At 42.8% G+C, this 25615-nt stretch overlaps 1 protein-coding gene across 1 annotated transcript in view; it reads left to right on the forward strand.

Moving 5' to 3' along the window:
* Window positions 1–25615, forward strand: part of prodha (proline dehydrogenase (oxidase) 1a) — a 41022-nt gene that overhangs the window by 3710 nt on the left and 11697 nt on the right. The window contains exons 3-9 of the mRNA XM_053478680.1: window positions 1245–1279; window positions 14652–14798; window positions 14876–14940; window positions 15006–15122; window positions 15263–15342; window positions 15538–15619; window positions 15862–15954. Of these exons, the coding sequence (XP_053334655.1) occupies window positions 1245–1279; window positions 14652–14798; window positions 14876–14940; window positions 15006–15122; window positions 15263–15342; window positions 15538–15619; window positions 15862–15954 (619 nt within the window). The remainder of the gene's footprint in view (window positions 1–1244; window positions 1280–14651; window positions 14799–14875; window positions 14941–15005; window positions 15123–15262; window positions 15343–15537; window positions 15620–15861; window positions 15955–25615) is intronic.

Genomic DNA, 25615 nt, shown 5'->3' on the forward strand with positions numbered 1-25615 from the left:
ATAAGCTCAAACAGGCTGAAACAGAGAGGGCTGAGGGAGAAAATGGATTTTTAACCTCTAATGAGAGTTTCTTTTGCTTTAAACGCGCTCAAACACCTGTGTTATAAAAAACAGTACACACACGCTGCACACATGTGCTTACAGAATAAAAGGTGTTTTACCCACAGTCACGCGGTTAAGACATTAGACAATAGTTTCAGAAAGACCCAGGTTTTAATCCCACAACCACAAAGTTGCCCCTGTTGGGCCCTTGAGCGAGGTTCTTTAACTGTTCAGATGTATAATGAGATAAAAATGTAAGTCGCTCTGGATAAGGGTGTCTGGCAAATGCCTAAATGTAAATTGATACCAAACAAATGTTCTTTTTTACATTATTTCTTCAAACACTTTACAGTTCTTACTTTACTGTATTTCTTTACACACACATGCACATATGTTATTGGTCAGTTTGAGATCTGGCAAATTTAAGGGCCAAGTCAAAACCTTGAACTCTTTATAATGTTTCTCAAAAAAATCCTCAACCATTTTTTCCACTGGATGCAAACACTGGTAGCAACCGAGGTTTAAAAATAAAAAATAATAAAAAAACAATAATAAATAATAAATGAAATTTATGTATGATCTACAGGAACACTATGTAGCCCACCCTTCTCTGTTTGTCAGTGCTCCATAACTGATGCTCACGTGCCCATTGTAGGTGTTTTCGGTGGTGGACAGTAGTCAACATGGGCATTCTGACTGGTCTGCTGCTATGCAGCTTCATACACAGAAAGTGTGGCGCACTGTGTTCCGACACTTTTTCGGTCAGAGCCAGCATTCACTTTTTGAACAACAGGAGATCTTTCATGGGAACAGATCAGGCAGGCTAGATGACATAAAAAATGTGTGAAGAGGGAAGGCTAGCCTGTCTGGTACAATCCCACAGATGATAGGAATGTGTCAGAACACACAGTGCAATGTAATTTGTTGTCATGGGGCTGCACAGCTGCAGACCAGTCAGTGTGTGGTGTGGGAGGCCAGAAATGCAGATGTAGTTGATGTCTTTTTAACTGTTACAGTATGTTTGACTGTCTTGCTCAATTGCTTTGTGTATACTTTGTGTATTTTTTTTCTGCTGGGTGCCAGGACTTGGGGTAACACTTCTACCATAAAAACTGCATTAAAACATTATTAATTTACCAGGATAAAATGTTGCAGTATTCATGCACTTTTCCTCCAGTAATGTTTTCTCTTTATTTTTCCAGTTCCTGCATGTCTCAGGTTGAAAAGGAAAGCAATGGTACGTACTAAATATGTTGTAATATTAGAATTAGACTCACCAGCCACTTCATTAGGTACATCATTTTGACTGCTCATTAACAAAAATATCTGATCAGCTAATTAGATGGCAGCAACTGAATGCATTTATGCATGTGATCAAGATGATCTGCTAAAGTTTAAACATTATAATAGGGAAGAAAGGTGATTTAAGTGATTTCGATTATGGCATGATTGTTGGTGCCAGATGTGCTTGTCAGAGTGTTCTCCACATATAACCACCTCTAGGGTTTACAAAGAATGGTCTAAAAAAAGTAAAATATACAGTGATTTACAGTTTTCTGTTCTCATGCTGATGCCAGAGGTTAGGAAAATGACCAGACTGGTTTAAGTTGATAGAAAAATAGATAGAAAAACAGCAGTAACTAAAATAACATTTTTTTTTTTACAGTTGCAATATGTTTTGTCACTAAATGCATAACACATTAAACTTTGAGGCAGATGCGCTACAGCAACAAGACCAGGTGCCACTCCTGTCAGCTGAAAACAGAAAACTGAGGCTAAAATTGGCATGCTCTCACCAAAATTGGACACTAGAAGATTGGAAAAATTTTGCTGACTTCTGCAACATTCAAACGATATGGTCAGAATTGAGCATAACCAACATAAAATCATGGATCCATCTTGCCTCATATCAATGGTTCAGACTAAGGTGGTGTAATGATGTGTGGAACATTTGCCCTGTGATTAAAAGACAGTTCTGTTCAATTTGGTATTGAATGCATAATCATCAGTGTAGTGATAGTAAAGTCAAATACTACTTTTCAAGGTGAAAAAGTTTAAATCAGAGAGGTTTTATATTGTGTGATTAAGTAATTAGAGATGTGATGCATAGACAAATTTTTTACAGTAAAATCCAGAAAAAACATGCATATTATTTGTATTTGAAAGCACTGAGCAGCTCTTTCAGTGGCAGGCTGCTGCACCCACAATGTGGGAAGGAGAGATTTCTTACCAACTGCTGTCAGAGTAGGGATGGGCGATATGGCCTAAATTCCATATTGGGAAATACATTGCAGCCTCTTGTGATAACGATATATATTGCGATATATAAATTATAATAGAACCATTTCAGAACAGGTTACATAGACCCTTAGGAAAGCCAAACTGCTATTTATTTTTTTTTTTTTAAGAAATAAAGAAACGTTGCATGTCGTTTTGAGAACATTTATTGTGCAAAAGCAAAACTGTAATTAAACAACACAATGTTGCAGTTAAATAAACTAAATGTAGTGCCTTTTAGAAAGAGCCGATGAAAGGGAAGATGGTGCTCTGCCTGGGCTTTCTTCAACTCCTTTCTTCTTTTCCAAGTGTATGAAAAGGCACTCACAATTTTCTTGCATACGCCAACAGCACAGTCAATTTCAAATTCAAATTTGGGGGTCTTTCAAACTTTTTTCTGTTGACAAATTTGTAAGATATTATTAGTTAATTTCATCTATAATCTCTCTCTCTCCCCACACACACTGAACAACTATGATTACAACTACTGAAATGCTTGATTAAGATTGAATGAACATCACTTAACACAAATGCAACATTGAAATAGCATTGGGTATACAACTGATCAGAGGCAAATTTTACATCTCTAAACGCAAATGCAACATTACTGTGCAGTAATATAGGCAAATATTACAGTATAATGTCAAAATATTATAATTCTGCAGTATTATATGAATATTATATGAATTATTTTAGTTTTATATATATATATATAATACCAAGTGGGTTTATATATATAAATATTTATTAAAATATTAATATTATGCATATGCACAAAATGTTTTAACCTACCGATGGCGAGGTGCAGCCTGTGTCCAAAACATTGCAGCCTGGTCCAATCATTCAGAGACGCTGCCTTGACCACGTTCATTCCGTTATCAGTAGTAATGCAAACTTGGCGTTCTTCTTTAAAACCCCATGACTCAAGCGCTTCCTTGAGTCCTTGTGCGATCTCCTCAGCCGTATGTTCAGCGGGGAAGTACGACGTCTGCAAACACCGGCTGCCAAGATTCCAATCATCCGTTATAAAGTGAATGGTCAGACTGAGGAAAGGCTCCATGGTACAGCTCGACCACAGATCCATTGTAGTAGCCAAGTATTTCAGGTCACTCAGCTCTTTTTCAACATTTTCGTGGAGCTCGGCATACAATTTTGGCATCTCTGTTTCTGTGAAGTATTTGTGGCTTGGCACCTCATATCGTGGATCAATAGCTCTGATCATGGCTTTAACACTAGAAGCGCCGAGCAGCGGTCATTTGACCGCAAGGGGGTAAAAAAAAAAAAATACTTCACACTCGATCAATTTCCAGGACCCTCCTTTCATGACTTTTCCTAGTTCTGTGAGCTTAATCACCCTGTATGCTTAAATTTTTTTAATTGCACCAGTAAAAGCCAGTATAAAACTATTTTGCTCTTATTTACGTGAAATCGCTGACAGCTGCGCGGCGGCATGACGTTTCCTGTCTTTTCCAACCTGCGATTCTCATTTCTCTCAGCAGATGGCGCAAGGAATCGCGCATACTATTTATGCGTCATTCAGTGCGTATATGTAACTATCTCAGGTTTCATTCCATATATGCAGTTTATATATATATATATATATATATATATATATATATATATATATATGCTTCCGTAAAATATTGACAATTCGCCATTCGTTCTGGCGTTGATAATCAGCGATATTTTATAAGGACATTTAGGGAATTTCGCTTTACTTAATTTTATAAGGTTTTGAGAAAATTAATTAGTTTGTTCGTTCTGTTAGAAGCTTCCGTGAAATTATCTCTAAAACAATATTTTTTTTACATATTACATATGTAATGACCCCTCCTGAGGATATAAAGCCTCATTATTGAATGTAAATAAATCAGATCTACCACAGCAGATAATAAACTATGCTATGGCATAACCGAAGCAAACACCACGATTATGCCTCGTTTCGTTCAGTGTTGCTAGGCAACAGACCACGCACCTAATCGGCGGGAACGCAGTTCACTTGGCCGCGGTGTATTATAAACCTGCGAATTGTTTCACTGCTTATGTTCATGTAATAAAAGCGAGGGAAATGTGAAAGTGATGTGTGGCCACTGAATGAGAACTAAATCAAAGATTTCGGTAACTACACTTTTTCTCAGAGGTAAACGGAAAAGTAAAGTGGTTCAGTTGTTTAGTGTCACTATGTCATAACCAGTGAAACAACGTGGACTCATCGCTGTGCTTGTTGTAACTGAAAACTATGTAACTGTGTCACTATGTCATAACGTCTTGTCTAACGGTTGCGTCTTGACTCATTTGCATATCGACGGTCATTAGATGTTTACCGAGGGCTCAGGGGAGGTGTGTGTGTGTGTCTGTGCGCGCGCGCGCCTACTTCGTGTACTTTTATAAACATTCTACATATAAACAAACAAAATACAGCTTTTTTTTTCTCAGAGGTAAACGGAAAAGTAAAGGTGTTCAGCTGTTTAGTGTCACTATGCAGATGTTACACTCAGTGTAGTTACCGAAATCTTTGATTTAGTTCTCATTCAGTGGCCACACATCACTTCCACATTTCCCTCGCTTTTATTACATGAACATAACAGTGAAACATTCCGCAGGTTTATAATACACCGCGGCAAAGTGAACCGATTAGGCGCGTGGTCCGTTGCCTAGCAACACTGAACGAAACGAGACATATTCGTGGTGTTTGCTTTGGTTATGCCATAGCATAGTTTATTATCTGCTGTGGTAGATCTGATTTATTCAAATTTAATATTGTTTTAGCGATAATTTCACGGAAGCGAGTTCAGAACTAAATCGCTGCTCCGAGACGTTCAGAAGCTTCAAATAGAATGAACAAACTAATAACATTTTCTCCATACGATATAAAATTAAGTAGAGCTTTCCTTTTTGTTATAGTACGAAGCCCCTAGATGGACAAAGGAGGAAAAAAAACGGCAGAAAAAAGTCAAAAACTTTGGGTTATAATTCCAAACATGACTTGTTTTTTCCCTCTGACTTGTTTTTTCCCTCTTCGTTTGTCCCCTTAGAGACTCTGTAGTAGGTTTTCTCAGTTGAATATGAAAAAAAGATACCGCTTATTATCAACGCGGGAATGAATGGCGCATTGTCCAAGTGCAAGTTGATCTTGGAGCTAAACTATTTGCTTTGGGTGAAAGCGCCATCTGGCGATCATTGTGTGTCAGCAGCAGCTTCCCATTCAAAACAATAGGCGGTCAAATGACCGCTGAACCGCGTTTTTAGTAGGTGACACTGGCGCGGTGTGTCACCTACGCTTCTAGTGTTAAAGCCGCGTCTCTCTACCGTTTGAAAAGGGACCATGGCCCTAGTAATTTCAATACATCGTGGGCTCTTCCTAATATAAGGAGTACCTTTTAAAAATGACTGTTAGATTGAGGTTTGGATCAGATCCAGTTTTTTCTGTCCTGCGTTCTTCATACTGAATTTTGCGGTTGGCTGCATTGCCTGGCAATGCTGGTATTCGACGACATTTTGAGGTGGTAGAACAGATTAGTCGTGTTACCTCTCTTAGCTGGAACTTTTGCCCCACACACTCTATAGAGTATATTTTGCTGATGCTCGTGGGACAGCTTAAAGCCAAACCGCATCCAAATAACAGATGTTGCACTAGTTTTTTTCACGAGCTCCTCTGTTTCGCTGACGCTTTCAGCCATGTTTATTCAACATAATGCGTTGCAGCCGTCTGCAGCTCGTTGCTCTAAATTTCGCGGGTAGATTGCGTCATCAAACATGCATTATCGCGATATGTGAATAGAATTAGAATCTCTATCGTAGGCCAATTTTGTATCGTTTATATCGCATATCGTTTATATCGCATATCGTTTATATCTGTAAGGGTTAACCCATAGAGGGCGCCAAAGCGCTCTTAGTCTGGTTTGCGTTATGTTGATTTATGTTTGTAGTTTTGTTTTAGTTGGTGTCATGCACACTCAAGCCGCGACCGGCACTAGGACCCGGAAGTAATGCGGTCGCGAACCAGGAAGTATAAAAGGAGTAAACAAACCACAGTACAATGCTCAGTCATTGAGTTGCCCGATGTTGCCTCGTTTGCGGTCATCTAACTGTGAGTACTCACCTTTTTGGCTTCGCTTTCTTGCTGAGTGTGTATTTATAGGACGCGGGTTAGATTGTGTCTTTCCCTTGCTCCCCAATCGTGAGAGTCCTTAGACTAACTGCGTGATTATCCTGCCTATTCGTGTCACTCCGCGTTTGGGTTTACCAGTCACGCTACACAGGGCTAACTGCTAAAGCTACGTCTTCTGGTCATCTCAGGTTAGTTCTTGACAGAATGACTGAGCCTACCGCGGTGAACCCAGCGGAGCATGCGCGTCTCTGCGGTGTGGTGGATCAGCATGCCGCGCTCATCAATCAGCTAACCGGAGAGCTCGCTACTCTGCGTCAGAGCGTCCAAGACGTCGCGGCCTTGCGCCGCGAGGTGGCGGAGCTCCGGCGGGAGAACGCGGATCTCTGCGCGGCTGTTGCTGACACGGCGAGCCGGCCCCCCGTCGCGGCGGCCGCAGCGCCGCATCCCCCGCCTCCCCCCCCTTCAGATGTCTTTCTAGCTCTACCAGATAAATGGGACGGCACGGACGGGAGATGTAATGTGTTCTTGACAGCATTAGATCTGGTGTTTGAGTTCAACGCCACCAAGTACTCCACCGATCGGCTTTGCATTGCTCTTCTCGTATCGTTGTTGTCCGGGCAGGCAGCTGAGTGGGCCACGGCAGTGCTTCGAGCAGACACTGATACCGCCCATTCTTACAACGAATTCACCAGCCAGCTCAGACTCACCTTTGAACATCCTGCGGGCGAGGTGGAGACCGACACAAAGCTCTACCACCTGCGGCAGGGAGGATTGTCCGTGAGTCGCTATACTGCCGAATTCCGCACCCTCGCAGTACAGACAGCCTGGGGAGACGCTGCGCTCCGGACATCCTACTACGAGGGACTGGCTTCACGCATCAAGGATGAACTGGCCGGACGAGAACTCCCCGCCACACTGGAGGGGCTAATCCAGCTCGCCCTCCGCATCGACCAGCGCCTCCTCTCTCGTCCGAAGCCAGCCCCGAGGACCCTGCCGCCTGCTCCAACCCACGCCTACACGTCACCTCGACCATCCACCACCTTCACCCCCGCCATCACTGAACCCGTCGGATCTCCACCTCCTGCCGTGGTTAACACTGGAGCCGGGGAACCCATGCAATTAGGACGCGCCTCCCTAACCGTGACAGAACGAGAACGCCGGTTCCGAGAAGGTCTGTGTGTCTATTGTGGGTCAGCAGCCCATCACCGGGCGATCTGCCCGCTACGCCCGGGAAACGCGCAGCCCCGGTGAGCAGGGGGAGAGACTCACCGGGCGCCATCCACCTCTCCACCACCACCCACACCACCACTTCGCGTCTCACGGTTCAGGTAACCCTCCAATTTGGCCACAAACGGGTCCGAAGTACCGCGTTCATCGATTCCGGTGCCGCGGGGAACTTCATTGACTCAACGTATGCCAAAGAAATGGGGGTAAAGATCGAGGCGTTATCCCAGCCGCTTCACATTACATCCGTCGACGGTCGGCCCCTGTCATCTAGCCCCATCACTCACCAGACCCAACTTCTCTCTTTCATCATCGATCAGCATCAAGAACAGCTACAGTTTTTTCCCACACCTATCTCATCACCTCCGGTCATCCTCGGTTATCCCTGGTTACTGCAGCACGACCCTCTCATCTCATGGGCACAGAACCGGATCCTTCAGTGGGGGCCGACCTGCACCGAGCTCTGCCTCCGGGCACCGGCTGGGACGTGTTCCAAGGAGTCCGAGGGCCCCGACGTCGACACCGGCGCCATTCCACCTGAGTATCGAGACCTGGCTGAAGTGTTCTGCAAAAAAAGAGCCACTCACCTACCACCTCATCGCCCATACGACCTGGCGATTGAACTTCAGCCAGGCTCCGCCCCCCCGCCCCCCCACCGCGGCCATCTCTACTTTCTATCGACCACCGAGACACAGGCTATGGAGGAGTACGTCGCCAACGCCCTGCGCTACGGTACCATCCGGCCCTCCTCCTCACCAGCCGCCGCGGGGTTTTTCTTCGTGAAGAAGAAAGGGGGCGAACTTCGCCCATGTGTCGACTATCGGGGGCTAAATAAGATCACAATAAAGAACCGACATCCGCTGCCACTCACCAACTCTGCCCTGAACGCCCTCTCTGGTGCCACCATTTTCACGAAGTTGGACCTCCGGAGCGACTACAACTTGGTGCGTATCAGAGAGGGCGATGAGTGGAAGACGGCATTCATCACACCCACTGGGCACTACGAGAGCCTGGTCATACCCTTTGGACTCTGCAACGCACCCTCGGCCTTTCAACAATTTATTAATGACGTCCTCAGAGACATGCTGGGTCGATGGGTGTTCGTCTACCTGGACGTTATCCTCATTCATTCCCATAACCTCAAGGAGCACATCCAACATGTTCGGGCGGTTCTGAAGAGATTGCTCGCTCACCAACTGTACTGCAAGCTGGAAAAATTTGCTTTTCACGAGCACTCCACCACGTTCCTGGGTTTTGTCATCTCGCCCCAGGGTGTGGCCATGGATCCTCAGAAGCTCGAAGCTGTGCGTCACTGGCCCCTACCCAGGACCCTCAAACAGCTTCAACGTTTTCTGGGGTTTGCGAACTTCTATCGTCGCTTCATCCGGGGCTACAGTACAGTTGCAGCACCATTAACTGCCTTGACCAGGCCCTCGCTTCACCCGTTTCGCCTTACACCTGCTGCCATCTTCGCCTTCCAAGATCTGTGTCATCGTTTTACCACCGCTCCCATCCTTTTCCACCCTGACGCCAACCAACCTTTCGTTGTGGAGGTGGACGCGTCGGATGTGGGCGCCGGCGCCGTTCTCTCTCAACGAGGTCCAGACCAGAAACTGGGCGCCAGTGAGCCGTTCATCGTCTGGACCGACCATCAAAACCTCATCACCATCAGGAACTTAAGACAACTGAATCCACGACAGGCACGGTGGGCTCTATTTTTCGAACAGTACGATTTCCACCTGTCGTACCGCACGGGGTCCAAAAACACCAAGGCCGACGCACTTTCAAGACAACACGACGAAGACCTTCCCCGGGCGGATCCCGTGCCTGTCATCCCCTCTTCCCGGATCATAGCACCCCTTCAATGGAATTTGGAGACAAGGGTCCGCCAGGCACAGGCCGCAGAGGCCGGACCGGCAGGCGTGCCGCCTGGACGACTCTACGTACCCCAGAACGTGAGAGCAGACGTCCTCCAATGGGGCCACTCCTCCGCGGTCGCCGGACACCAAGCGACAAGAAGGACCCTCTCGTTCATCCAACGGGCGTTCTGGTGGCCGTCAATGAGAAGGGACGTCATCGAGTTCGTCCAGGCGTGCCTGGTGTGCGCCAGGGCCAAGGACACCAATCAGCCACCCCCGGGAGAGCTCCAACCACTTCCTGTTCCTCGGCGGCCCTGGACGCACATCGCCCTGGACTTCATCACGGGCCTGCCGGTTTCCGAAGGGAAGAACACCATCCTCACCATTGTTGACCGGTTTTCCAAGGCTGTGCACCTGGTGGCCCTCACCGGACTCCCCTCAGCCAAAACCACCGCTGAACTAATCCTGGAACACGTAGTCCGCCTGCATGGGTTCCCCAAAGACATCGTCTCGGACAGGGGGCCCCAGTTCACCGCCCGGTTCTGGAAGGCCTTCTGCCATCTGATCAACTCCACCAGTAGTCTGTCATCCGGATACCATCCTCAGACTAATGGTCAGACGGAACGGACCAACCAACAACTGGAGCGCTACCTAAGGTGTTTTGTGGCCGACCGCCAGCGCTCCTGGGCCCGCTACCTCACATGGGCAGAACTTTCCCACAACCTGCACGTCTCCTCAGCCACCAATCTAAGCCCATTTGAGGTATGCTATGGTTTCCAACCTCCGATGTTTGCCCATCAAGAACCGGAGGTCGACGTACCATCGGCCCAACAGTTGGTCCGTAGGTGTCGACGGCTCTGGAACCAAGCCAACCTCGCTATCCAGAAGGCCAATCAACAATACACCACTCAACACCGCCGTCGACACCCTCCGGGACGTTTGTACAGAGTAGGTGACAAGGTATGGTTATCCACAAAGAACCTCCACCTCCATACCGAATCCAGGAAACTCTCACCTCGCTTCATAGGACCATAACGCATCACCCTAAGGATAAACCCTGTCACCTACCGCTCCAGCTGCCTGCGGCGCTCCGGATCCACCCGGTTTTCCACACATCTCAACTCAAACCCTTCATCACCTCTCCTTTGATTGCACCTACCCCGCCTGCTCCTCCTCCCCGCATCATTGACGGTGATCCCGCCTACACTGTGCGTCAGATCCTCGATTCACGCCCTCGGGGCAGAGGCACCCAGTACCTAGTTGATTGGGAAGGCCCCGAGGAACGATCGTGGATTCCGGCCCGGTTCATCCTCGATCCCGAACTCATTCGAGACTACCGTCGTCGGGTATCCTCCATCCCAGGACCGTCAGGAGCCAGTCCTGGACAGGGGGGTACTGTCATGCACACTCAAGCCGCGACCGGCACTAGGACCCGGAAGTAATGCGGTCGCGAACCAGGAAGTATAAAAGGAGTAAACAATCCACAGTACAACGCTCAGTCATTGAGTTGCCCGATGTTGCCTCGTTTGCGGTCATCTAACTGTGAGTACTCACCTTTTTGGCTTCGCTTTCTTGCTGAGTGTGTATTTATAGGACGCGGGTTAGATTGTGTCTTTCCCTTGCTCCCCAATCGTGAGAGTCCTTAGACTAACTGCGTGATTATCCTGCCTATTCGTGTCACTCCGCATTTGGGTTTACCAGTCACGCTACAGGGCTAACCGCTAAAGCTACGTCTTCTGGTCATCTCAGGTTAGTTCTTGACAGTTGGACTTCAAGGCCCAGACTGCACCTCGGTCAGGTGACGTAAGCATCCACCTGAACCGAGAAGAGGTAATTAAGTTTATTATAAATAGCCTGACTGAAGCTCAGTCAGGCGTCTAGCTTTTGTTGTACTAATTATTATGATTTATGTTGGTGTGGTTTTCGTTAAGGTTTATATTAAAGCTTCAAAACGTGCTCTAAAGGGTAGAGCTTTACTTTTGTTTTGTGTATGAATAAAAACCTTTATTGAAACGCCAGCTTGCCTCCTGCAATTATGCCACGACCACACACACGCCAATTGAGGAATCATGACAGAAAGCTAGACCGTAAAAGTGGCATAGCGGAGGTCTCTCCCCCAGATGTTTTTTTGGGAGGGGCTATTACCATCTTGCCCGAGCTGGCGGAATGGCTGGAAGACAGCGAGGAGGAAGAAGAGAGAGAGCTGTGGCAGAGCTGGGAAGGCTGCAGGCTTGCCGAACGGGCGGACTGGCTGGAAGACAGCGAGGAGCAGAGAGAGATAAGAGTGCGACAGAGCTGGGAAGGCTGCAGGCTCGCCATTCGGCGGACGCCGTTTAAAGGTAAGGCAGCGGGCAGATACATGGCCCCAAGCACCGACCAAGAGGCACGGGCCGAGGGGGTCTGGCATGACGGTGGCGAGGATCAAATGGGAGACGTCTACACGTTGTTGGCGCAGCAAAACGAGGAGCACATTTCTGATCTGCGGGAGCAGGTGGTGCAGCTCCAAAAGCCGCTCGTCCAGGTTCGGGAGAGCCGCGCTGTAGTCCCGGATATTCTCCCTCTCTCCGATCTGGACGACGCGCTCCTTCTCCCGCCTCCGCCTGTGGTCGACGCGAAGGACTACGCGGCACTACTGCACGGCGACGAGGACGTGTTTCCTCCATCACCGCTGCCCCTCTTGCTCATTGAGGACGAAGCGCCGCTGCTAATCGGTGAGGGCTCCCTCTGCCTCTGCTCGAAAGCAAGGGTGGCGAGCCGTGGAGCGACTGGGAGAGCATCGTCCTTCCTCCACCTCCAGGCTTCGCAGACGTCGCTCCAGCTCCGCCGCCGCCCAGCTCAGCGGACGTCGCCTCAGCTCCTCAGCCACCGAGTGCAGCAGACGTCGCTCCAGCTCCGCCGCCGCCCAGCTCAGCGGACATCGCCTCAGCTCCTCAGCCACCGAGTGCAGCGGACGTCGCTTCAGCTCCTCAGCCGCCGAGTGCAGCAAACGTCGCTTCAGCTCCTCAGCAGCCAAGCTCTGAGGACGTCATGCCCGCTCTACAGTTGGGCCCTGAGGACGTCGTGCCAGCTGGGCTGTGTGGCGATGGGGTCCCATGCTAGCCACATCACTCTGCGACAGGGACATCTATCCAGGGTCAGTTCGGCCATCATTGGGCCTGGGGAATCCTGTCCTGCGGGTCCAGCAGCCCAGCCCAGAGAACAATATCTACAGCCTCGGGTTGGGCAGATCAAGCACTGTACATTGGGGTGGGAGCCCCGGACCTCCGCTTTTTTAAAGACGGGGTACTGTAAGGGTTAACCCCTAGAGGGCGCCAAAGCGCTCTTAGTCTGGTTTGTGTTATGTTGATTTATTTTTTTAGTTGGACTTCAAGGCCCAGACTGCACCTCGGTCAGGTGACGTAAGCATTCACCTGAACTGAGGAAAGGTAATTAAGTTTATTATAAATAGCCTGACTGAAGCTGAAATTATTACGATTTATGTCGGTGTGGTTTTCGTTAAGGTTTATATTAAAGCTTCTCTGCTTTAACGTGCTCTAAAGGTTAGAGCTTTACTTTTGTTTTGTGTATGTATAAAAAACTTTATTGAAACGCTAGCTCGCCTCCTGCAATTATGCCACGACCACACACACGCCGATTGAGGAATCATGACAATATCGCCCATTATAATGTCAGACTGTACAACTTAGACTCTGACCACATACGCACAAGCAAACGAACAAACACACTTATCAAATACACCATTGTAGTTATGTGCAATATTATGACAGAACATTTTAAACTTTATAGTGATGTGCAATATCTCTAGTCATGTGCAATACTATGGTGGAACGTGGAATTTTTCTTTCTGTCTCGGGGAACCACCATAACTGGGCAAAGTGCAATTTAGAACATTTAAAACATTTAGAATATTATTGTAAATGCCTGTCATTCACTATATTCTTTGGGTACAAACTTTAATTACTTAGTCAACTGTGTTTACTTATAGTCTAAATACACTTACCTAAAGGATTATTAGGAGCACTTCAATTTCTCATTAATGCATTTATCTAATCAACCAATCACATGGCAGTTGCTTCAATGCATTTAGGGGTGTGGTCCTGGTCAAGACAATCTCCTGAACTCCAAACTGAATGTCAGAATGGGAAAGAAAGTTGATTTAAGCAATTTTTAGCGTGGCATGGTTGTTGGTGCCAGACAGGCCGGTCTAAGTATTTAACAATCTGATCAGTTACTGGGATTTTCACGCACAACCATTTTTAGGGTTTACAAAGAATGGTGTGAAAAGGGAAAAACATCCAGTATGCGGCAGTCCTGTAGGCGAAAATGCCTTGTTGATGCCAGAGGTCAGGGGAGAATGGGCCGACTGATTTAAGCTGATAGAAGAGCAACTTTGACTGAAATAACCACTTGTTACAACCCAGGTATGCAGCAAAGCATTTGTAAAGTCACAACACGCACAACCTTGAGGCGGATGGGCTACAACAGCAGAAGACCCCACCGGGTACCACTCATCCCCACTACAAATAGGAAAAAGAGGCTACAATTTGCACAAGCTCACCAAAATTGGACAGTTGAAGACTGTAAAAATGTTGCCTGGTCTGTTGAGTCTCGATTTCTGTTGAGACATTCAAATGGTAGAGTCAGAATTTGGCATAAACAGAATGAGAACATGGATCCATCATGCCATGTTACCACTGTGCAGGCTAGTGGTGGTGGTGTAATAGTGTGGGGGATGTTTTCTTGGCACACTTTAGGCCCCTTAGTGCCAATTGGACATCGTTTAAATGCCACGGGCTACCTGAGCATTGTTTCTGACCATGTCCATCCCTTTATGACCACCATGTACACATCCTCTGATGGCTACTTCCAGCAGGAAAATGCACCATGTCACAAAGCTCGAATCATTTTAAATTTGTTTCTTGAACATGACAATGAGTTCACTGTACTAAAATGATCATCTTTAGGATGTGGTGGAATTCTTAATTTTTAACTTTGTACTGTCCGCTTGCTGCCATGGCAAAACAAATTTCCCACTTGTGGGACTAATAAAAGTTTATCTTATCTTATCTTATCTTATTTATTTGACTTAATTTCCTCTTGGTTGGATGTTTGTAACTGCTGTCATAAAACATTCCCAGGTACTGACCATCATGAGGAGAAATACAAAGCCCATCATCATTTTGATCGGTGTGGTGGTGTGATCAGTGCTCGTACATACTTCTATGCTGACGAGACCAAGTGTGACCATCACATGGAGACTTTTATCAAATGCATCAAAGCATCTGGTTAGATTTTTACTGTTTTGGAAATTTAACAATGGATTAAAAACCTGTAAGCACTTAGGCTTTGGTCTGTGTTTTAGCCGGCAGCTCTGCTGATGGGTTTTCAGCTGTTAAGATGACAGCTTTGGGTCGACCACAGTTTTTGGTAAGTAATACATCTCATTGTCTTACTTTATCAATCTTCCCAGTTCTAAATTTCTGTCTTTGTAGCTGCAGTTTTCTGAAGTGCTGGTAAAATGGAGGCGATTCTTTAAATGGCTTGCTGCTCAGCAAGGGAAGGATGGGATGGATGTTTTGGAGCAGAAACTTGAGCTTGAGCCGCTACAGGTACTTTGACTTTAAATGTTATTAACCTTTTAGAGAAGCTTAATTAATCTCCATTATACTTTTAGCCTTGCTTATTTATTTAGCCGGTGGATTTATGCATATTAAGTTGTTTCACTTTTGCTGATCTTGTTCTTTCTTAGGAAACATTGACTAAACTGGGTGTGGCATCCAAGAATGACATTGAAAACTGGCTTAGTGGGGAGAAACGGGGCTTATCTGGGTAAAACATTTTAACATCGCTGAAATCCCTATTCCTCTTTTGAAAAGAGTACAAGAGTGTATATACAAGTAAAGAACTTAAAACATCTGGGCAATCATTCTGCATCATCAATCATGCATTATTTTGTTACAGGCAAAACGCCTAGGAAGAATGTGTTATGGTTGCAACTGCCTTACATGTTTTGTCTATCTGCAGGACTATTGACTTGTTGAACTGGAACAGCCTGATAAATGACAGAACTAAAATTTCAAATCTGCTTGTAGTGCCCAACGCGAAGGTATTCGAATATAATGTAATTTCTAAGTAATAAATAGATTGTTATGTACATTAGGGCTATTCTAATCATTGAGGGCCAGTGTCCAGCAGAGTTTCTAAATCACCAAAACGTAAACCCACTCTGGATGTTTGCAGATTAGTTGAATCACTGGAGTTTCATGAGAAAAATTAATTGTGCTGGCCCTCCAGTCATGTATTTGATGTACTTCTTTAGTCTAGTGTCTGTCTTTTGATCTTTTTTAGACACATTATCTGGAGCCTCTACTGAGCAGGTTTAATGATGAAGAAGAGCAACAGATGAAAAGGATGCTGCAGAGAATGGACCATCTAGCTAAGGTAAAACACTGCAGATACTGTAGAGCTCAAGCAACCCCATTATTTTAGAAAAAATAAACTATTATGTATGTTGGTTTATGTACACTAGTTCTGTAACATATATGTAATATAATATTGTATATAGAATATTGTATATAGAATTTTTGAGCAAAAAGGTATTTTTTTGCATGCACTTACATTTTTCGCAATTTAATAATAATTAAAAAAGAAACTTTCGCTTTCTCTTGTACATGTCCAAATGGAATAGTGTGAGGCATGACATGAAACCAACCAATCACAGACTAAAGGAGGTTTATTTCTTATTGGCTGTTTTAGATTTTTCATGCATCATTGTCTTTTTCAATCCCCAGTTCCTGTTTGGAAAAGGCTGCCCAAAAACTGTGGAAATAGTGTTCCTCTGTGTTTGCCACTGTAGGTCTAAAACAGGACCTGGGGGTGGGGTGTTACATTTTAGAATTTACAACTAACAATTTTCAAATTTGATGTCACAAATTCATGAGAACATTTTCAGATTTAAAGTCTTAATTTTTTGCAAGAAAAAACGCTTGAGCATTTAAAAGTAAAACCAGGTGTGCACCAACAGGGCGCATTCATGTAAGATAGTAAGAATGTGCCTCAGGAACATGGCTGCATAGATAAGTTTACCTACAGTAGTCAAATAAATGAAGTTGGTAGGTTATAGATTGGTTAATTGGCCAAGATAACCACTGTGCTATGATAGTGAGATAATCACATTGCAAATGTGCTTGACCATGACAGGGAAGACCCACTTTAATCTGTGAGAGAGAAACTTTTCCTCCACTGGATGAAACCATTGGAAAAGAAATGAGACTGTCACCTAATGTTTTTCTTGTGAATTTTCTTAGTTATTTTCTTGTAAGTTTGCATTATAATTTTAAACCCCAAATTTTACCCCACCCCCAATTTGTGACTTTAAACTTCAGAATTTTCAGTTTAAGCTAAACAGTTTTTTTTTTTTTTGCAAGCTCTTTGTAATTCATGAGTGTTCTAATTAGATCTTCCCAAGTTGATATCAGAAAATCGTATAGGGCTAGCTGTACTTTGTTTGTGGTCCATTACTCAGCTTATTTGATGACAATACTTAACATCAGTTTGAATGTGATTAGTGAATATTGAACAATGCCAAATTTCCCGGTTATAACAGGGTATGCATACTACAGTTGTGGCCAAAAGTTTTGAGAATGACACAAATATTAGTTTTTACAAAGTTTGCTGCTAAACTGCTTTTAGATCTTTGTTTCAGCTGAATCCTCTTTAGGAGATGATCCTGGCGCTTGCTGGACTTTCTTGGACGCCCTGAAGCCTTCTTAACAGGAATTGAACCTCTTTCCATGAAGTTCTTGATGATCCTATAAATTGTTGATTTTAGTAGCCACAATATTAGTAGCCACAATATCCTCGCCTGTAAAGCCATTTTTACGCAATGCAATGATGGCTGCGCGCGTTTCTTTGCAGATCACCATGGTTAACAATGATGTCAAGCATCACCCTCCTTTTACCATGTCAAGTCTGCCATTTTAACCCAATCAACCTGACATATTGATCTCCAGCCTTGTGCTCGTCAACATTGTCACCTGAGTTAACAAGACGATTACTGAAATGATCTCAGCAGGTCCTTTAATGACAGCAGTGAAATGCAATTGAAAGGTTTTTTTGGGATTAAGTTCATTTTCATGGCAAAGAAGAACTATGCAATTCATAACATTCTGGAGTATATGCAAATTGCTATTATAAAAACTTAAGCAGCAACTTCCAATTTCCAATATTTATGAAATTCTCAAAACTTTTGGCCACGACTGTAGACTTATTCTAGCAGGTCACTGATATATATTTATTAGACTTTGTAAATCAACTGTATAGGAATTATATAAAGTCCAGGTTTAAAATGGCCACCACTATGTACTGTCAACTATAAGATGAATGTATGTATACTGATTGATGCATACATTACTTCATCTAAAATCTATCTATTAGTGTTCCTAAAATAGTTTGGGCCTCGAATGTGTGTATGCTGAGTAAAGAAAGTTCCAGACATGCTAACAATTATGCTAACAGTCTAGCAAAGGTAAGATGTTTAAGCTAGCTATCTGTTATGTCCAAAAATATATAGTGTCACGTTAAGGCTATCTTATTTGTCAGAGGATAATGATAAAATATTATGATATAAAGTGGGTACGGAAAGTATTCAGACCCCCTTAAATTGTTTCACTCTTTGTATATTGCAGCCATTTGCTAAAATCATCAAGTTCATTTTTTTTCCTCATTAATGGACACACAGCACCCCATATTGACAGAAAACCACAGAATTGTTGACATTTTTGCAGATTTATTAAAAAAGAAAAACTGAAATATCACATAGGCCTAAGTATTCAAACCTCTTGCTCAGTATTCCTTCTTGCAGATCCTCTCCAGTTCTGTCAGGTTGGATGGTAAACTTTGGTGGACAGCCATTTTTAGGACTCTCCAGAGATGCTCAATTGGGCTCTGGCTGGGCCATTCAAGAACAGTCACGGAATTGTTGTAAAGCCACTTCTTCGTTATTTTACCTGTGTGCTTAGGGTCATTGTCTTGTTGGAAGGTAAACCTTTGGCACAGTCTGAGGTCCTGAGCACTCTGGAGAAGGCTTTTGTCGAGGATATATTTGACTCTAAAAAGTAAAAAATTGTAAACGTCTCTTAGAGGGCAGCACTTTCATGCAGCACTCTTGAAACTGCCAAGATATTGGGGCATGATCACAGAACCATCAAACATTTTGTTGCAAATAGTCAAATGGGTTGCAAGAAACCTGTTGAGACAAAAATATGCCAATTAACTCCCGAAGATTTGAGAAGAATCAAACGTAGTTATTAACCTAGTTATTAACCTAGTTATTAACCTAGTTAACCCAGTATAAGTATGTATCCAATTATGTTAACAATAAAGCACTTTTTGTAAGTCGCTCTGGATAAGAGCGTCTGCCAAATGCCTTAATGTAATGTAATGTAAACGTGGAGCTACTAACTCGTTATGACATTATGTCATAATTCGAAACTGCAACCTCCCTGGAGTTCTCAGAAGTACAATGTGTTCTGTGCTTAAAGACATGGCCAAGGTAAGGATGGCTAAAACCTGATCACTACAGAACAAGATATAAGTTCAATTCAATTTTATTATAATTATATTAATTAACAATTGTCATTGTCGCAAAGCAGCTTTACACAATCGAAATAACTATTTAAGTTTGTATGGAATGTAAGTGTGCATGAATCAAATGGTCAGATAGTCCCTGGTGAGCAAGCCGAGGGCGACAGTGGCAAGAAAAAACTCCCTGAGATGGTAATAGGAAGAAGTCTTGAGAGGAACCAGACATGAGGGCTATACCAGCATAACTAAAAGGGAGAGCCAGAAGGAAACACAGACATGAGGGCTCCCTGAGATGTAAAGCAAACAATCACCTCACCGTCAAAAAACCTGAGTGATCAAGACAGCATCTAAACATACCAGTTCACCTAATACTCTATGTCCATGAGCTCCTTTACCCAGGACAAATCTATTTATAAAAATGCTTGATTAAATAAATAGGTTTTTAGCCTAGACTTAAACACTGAGACTGTGTCTAAGTCCCAAACACTATTTGGAAGGCTATTCCATAACTTTGGGGCTTTGTAAGAAAAAGCTCTGCCCCCAGCTGTAGTTTCATAATATGCGGTACTGACAAGCAGCCTGCATTTTTAGATCGAAGTAGGCCTGGTGGATTGTAAGACACTAGCAGTTCACTCAGATACTGCGGTGCGAGACCATTTAATCCTTTATATGTCAAGAGTAGTATTTTTAAATCAATTCAAAATTTCACAGGGAGCCAAAAAAGTGAAGATAAGAATGCTGCTTCATTCTGGACTAGCTGAAGCTTTGTTTATGCACCTAGGTGAACAACCAGACAGTAAGGCATTACAATAGTCCAACCTAGAGGTGATAAAAGCATGAACTAGTTTTTCTACATTGATAAGTGACAATATATTTCTTATCTCGGCAATATTTCTTAGGTAAAAGAAGGCTATACTGATAATATTATCTACATGTGCTTCAAATGAAATCCTGGAATCTATAATCACACCGATGTCTTTTATTGTTGCACTTGATGGAACAGAAAGGCCATCTAAAGTTACAGTGTAATCTAAAATCTTACTCCTAGCTGTATGCGGTCCTATGACTAGAACTTCTGTCTTATCAGGATTAAGCAGAAGGAAGTTAATTAGCATCCAATCTCTTATGTCCTGCACACATTGTTCAACTTTAAGCTGTTTTTTCTCATCTGGTTTTGCTGAGACATATGACTGCGTGTCATCAGCATAACAATGAAAACTAATACCATGCTTACGGATTATGTTGCCCAGAAAAAGCATGTAAAGGGAAATAAGCAGTGGACTTAAAACTGAACCCTGTGGAACACCAAACTCCACTAAAGAACATGCAAAATAATCACCATTTAAGTCTACATACTGATAACGATCAGTCAAGTAGGATCTGAGCCAGGAAGGGGCTGTTCCCCTAATTCCTACCACATTTTCTAATCTGTGAGGAAGAATACTACAGTGGTTACTCACGCGGAATGTCTATGACTGCCTTGCACTCTATCGCGGCAAACGGCAACAGCCAGTTGTAATTTAAAGTAATTTGTGAAATGACCGCCAGGTGGCGCAAGGGGACATTTTGCAAACGGCAGCAATTTTGTTTAGACAGACTCTATGTTTCTCTCTGTCTACTGTTTTTGTTATTATTGAAGAAAATAGCACAAACAACAGCACAAGGGCTTGTAAAAACAACGATAAAAATGTCAATTTTGGAGTCAGTGGTCCGAGCACAACGTAATGATCTTTGTATGATAAAATGACGCGTGGCATAAATCTACAAGAGGCGCTTCAGTTTCAAATAATCATTTAATGCTGAACCCAAACAGCGAAAGAACATGATAATAACAATCTAAAGAATAACATTTATCTTGATTTTAGCTGTTTATGTCCAGCATTGAATAATTATTTAATTATTAATAATTAAAGCTGCTCACATCGCGCGCTTTCACTTAAAAAAATGCAGTGTTTAATCAGCAAGTATATGTCGCTTCTCTTTATGATAGATGAATAATCTGATTTTTCGAAGCTGTTTGTGTCGGCTCATATCGGGAGCATTTTGATCAAAGTGGAGATGAAAAGTGAAAGTGTGTAACAACAACACAGCACAATGGACGTGTGTGAATGGCTAAAATGTGGTTATGAATAAGCCTTTTAGTGAAATATAACAAACACACATTTATACGTGTTAAATAAGCACTGTCTTTGTGGCGCTGTGCGAAACGCACACCGATGTGAGCCGCTTTATTTCAGATGGTTGTGTATCGAGCAATTAAAAACAATACAAGGCATGTTATCTTCCATTCCAGTGATTAAAAAACGGTAAAAATGTTAATTTTGCAATCCACAGACGCTTAATGGTCCGAGCACAACATAATAATCTTTGTATGATAAAATGACTCGTGGCATGAGTTTACACGGAGCGCTTCAGTTTCAAATAATCATTCGATAACATGATAATAATAATCAAAAGTAAAAAAGATACTGTCCTTTTTGCTGTTTATGTCCACCATTTGATAATTATTTAATCATCAATAATTAAAGCTGCTCACATCGCGCGCGCTTTCACTTTAAATCGTGTCGGCTCATATCGCAAGCATTTTGATCAAAGGGGAGATTAGAAGGGGAATAGTAAAAGTGTGTACAAACAACATAGCACAATGCATGTGTGTGAATGGCCGAAATGTGGTTGTAAAGAAATCTTTTAGTGAATGTAAAATGTTCGCGTGACCCCCCCGGTTATGAGAAATTTATAAGAGATTTGTCTTTCCCAGAAATATAACTAACACATTTATACGTGTTAAATAAGCGCTGTCTTTGCGGCGCTGTGCGAAACGCACGCCGATGTGAGCCGCCTTATCTCAGTCATAATATACAAATGTGTTTTAGCTGTGTAGTGGACCGCGCGCGCAAAACCTCTCGCAGGCGAGCCTCTGAATACGCCGTTTTAACAGGGGTGGGGATAAGAAACACCGAACCGGCAGAACTAGACTAATGATTATGAATGCGTCGGGGAAAACAGCAAGAAAACTTCATTGATAAGTTGATGTCTTTTCATTTCGGCTGTGAGTGGATGCGCTGTAGTAATCCACGTTTCATACGAATTACATAAGCTGATTTTTTTTCCCATTAGTTTATATAAAAGCAGACATTTTGCTTTCTTTAAGTATATATTTTTCACGTCTGTGAGGCGAGTATACACAGAGTTTTGTTTTTTTCGGGTTCAAGTTCACAGAAACCGATACAGAATAGCACTGTTTGCTTTCATTAGGCTATTTTACAACATCATAACGTTTTGTCGTCATTGTGCGTGCACTTAAATAAAAGTAATCTCTTATAAAGGCTATGTAGCTTATATAGGTTTATTATATAGTTTTTGCCCATTAATCTGACAACACCTGTGACTCACCCACGTTTTCTGATACACACAGCGTTTTCTGGCTACGCGAGTGTTACACATGATAAAATATAAAGGCTCACTGTGTTAACATTTACTTTGCTTAAATTCGATGGAACTAAGAAACCCCTATATTTAAGTTCAAAATTTGTACTGTAATTTTAGTACTGTGATGATAAATTCGTTTAATGTTTCACTTGTATTTTATAAGGTTTTTGCCGGCGGTGATACAACGCAACGGGGGTGCTGGGATGTGAAAATGTAATTTGTTAAAATGTTTTAATTTATTAATTAAAGAACATTATGATGATCATAACAGCCTACTGCATTTAATTCTTATAATAACGCAAAAACACATCGACATCTGCTGACGCAGTAGCACGGCCTGACAATGTTTTAATTTTTATGGTAATTAATTTTCGTTTATTTCAGTTAATAAATCTACTACAAATTTAAAGAACACAAAATATAAGATGACGAAAAACATACATGCGTAGCTTTTCTAATTTCACATGATAAAATCTAAAGGCTCACTGTGATTTAATTTAAATTCTACATTTGTACTGTAATTTTAATACTATGATCATGTATTCGTTTAACTACAACGTTTCACTTAATTTTATCAGCTACTATGTGCAGCTTTAACGGAGCGCGGCTCATTAGTGCTTGAGAGAATTAACTGATGCCCGAGGCGTCAGTCTATAGTTATACAGCGCCACTCAGCAGTAGAAGCCAGCAAACGCACAAACCCAAATGTCGCCACCGTGACGCGTGACGGTAAAACCAGAATACTGCATGAGTAACATCTGTACAGTATGATCAATGGTGTCAAAAACTGCACTGAGGTCGAGTAATACAAGCATAGTTACACGACCCTGATTAAAGGCCAATAGGAGGTAATTTATTACTTTAACTAGTGCTGTCTCTGTGCTGTGATGAGGCCTAAATCCTGACTGATACAGTTCATGTATGCTATTTCTATGTAGATATGAGCATAGCTGCTCCGCTACTATCTTTTCCAGAATCTTAGAGATAATGGGGAGGTTTGATATTGGCCTGTAATTCGCCAGCTGACAGGGGTCGAGGTCAGGTTTCTTAATTATCGGTTTAATAACTGCTAATTTAAAATATTTTGGAACATACCCAATGCTGAGTGAAGAATTAATTATTTTCAACAGGGGTTCTGTTATTGCTGGTACTATCTGTTTAAGAAAATGTGTCAGTGTAGGATCTAATATACAAGTTGATGAATTTGCAGAAGAGATGAGTGAAATTATTATACTATTATATTATTATATATAGTATTCTAGGTTCCAATCTGACATGGCTAGTTTAAGATCTGCATCCATTACATTGTCCGGTTTCAAAACCTTAATTTTATGTCAGATATTTACAATTTTATTAATAAAAAAGTTCATGAAGTACTCACTATTGCACAATGTTATTGTGGAGATTTGTGCAATGGTCTTATTTCTAGTTAATTTTGCTAAGGTGTTGAATAAAGATCTAGGATTATTTTTGTTCTTTTTTATAAGAGTGGAGAGATATGTTGATCTAGCTACACTAAGAGCTTTTCTATAGTTCAGGATGCTCTCCTTCCATGCTATTTGAAATATTAACAGTTTAGTTTGACGCCATTTACATTCTAATTTCTGAGCAGTCTGTTTTAAAGTGTGTGTGTTCATTATACCAGGGAGCGAGTTTCTTATCTCTAAAAAAAATGTTTTTAACTGCAGCTACATTACGGTATAACAGAACGTCGACTCTAAACATTCAGTCACCTGATCGAGTTCTGTGGGGTCAAATGGTAATCCAATTACAGTTGATAACTCTGGGAGGTTACTGATAAAGCTCTATGTGTAGTTGATGTGAATGTACGTTTAATACAGTAGCGCTGTGCGTACAGAATCACTATGACACACTTTAATTGAGACAAATAGTGATCTGATATAACTTCAGATAGTGTAATTGTAAGTACATTTCTTATGCTTAATCTGAAAAATATTATTAAATCTAAAGTGTGATCTGCTTTATGAGTGCATCCTATACACACTGATTTACTCCTACTTATGTCCAATATGGACATAAATGCTCATGTCTCAGAGGGTCTTCTGGATTCTCAAAATGAATATTAAAATCTCCAGCAATTAACACTTTGTCTACAGAAACGAGTTGGTTTGAGAGGAAATCTGCAAATTCACAAAGAAATTCAGAGTATGGCCCTGGAGGTCTGTAAATGATAATTAGTGTGACCGACTGAGCTGACTTCATATTTGTAGCTACACTTATGTTACTATAGAGAACTTCAAATGAATTAAATTTGTGTCTGTGTTTTTGTACGACAGATTATCATTGTAAATAACTGTGACGCCTCCTCCTCTACCAGTTATCTAAGGCTGGTGTATGTAGCTGTATCCAGGAGGACTAGCTTCATTTAAAGCTACATACTTATCCTGTTTAATCCAGGTCTCAGTTAAATAGAGTATATAAAATTTCTGATCCGTGATAATTTCATTAACAACAACTGCTTTTGATGCGAGAGATCTAATATTTAGCAGTCCAAGCTTCAGATCAGAGGTGCCGGCTGCGCATTCAGGGTGATCCGAGTTTGTGGTATTTATGTAAATTAAATTACTATAACTGACTTTCTGAGTCTTTCTACATTTTTGCTTAGCTCGAGGAAAAGACACAGTCTCAATATGATGAACCCTGAGTGACGACTTTATGCAGCTAGCAGACGGTTGGTTTAGCCTGTCTGTCTGCTCTCTGGCCTGGGCTCTGAATTGTCACCGATTAACTAGGCCTCTTCTGAGACTATGAGCTATACTACAGGAAATAAGAGCAGCACCTTCCCGAGTGGGATGGACACCGTCCCGCCCTAACAGGCCAGTTTTGCCCTTAAAGGTACTCCGATTATCTATGAAGCCCACATTATTCTCGGAGCACCACCTGGACATCCAGCGGTTCAGTGACCATAACCTGCTGTAAGCTATGTCGCCATGTCTCATTGGGATGGGACTGTAAAGTTACTCTTACTAACCTCTGACTGACGAAGGCGTATATCGTTAGCTCCAGCATGTACCACTATTTTTGAGAACCTATGCTGTCCTAGAGCCCTAAGATTACCTGCTATGTC

This window comes from Clarias gariepinus, chromosome 19 (genome assembly GCF_024256425.1).
Source record: "Clarias gariepinus isolate MV-2021 ecotype Netherlands chromosome 19, CGAR_prim_01v2, whole genome shotgun sequence".
In the NCBI taxonomy this organism is placed as follows: domain Eukaryota; kingdom Metazoa; phylum Chordata; class Actinopteri; order Siluriformes; family Clariidae; genus Clarias; species Clarias gariepinus.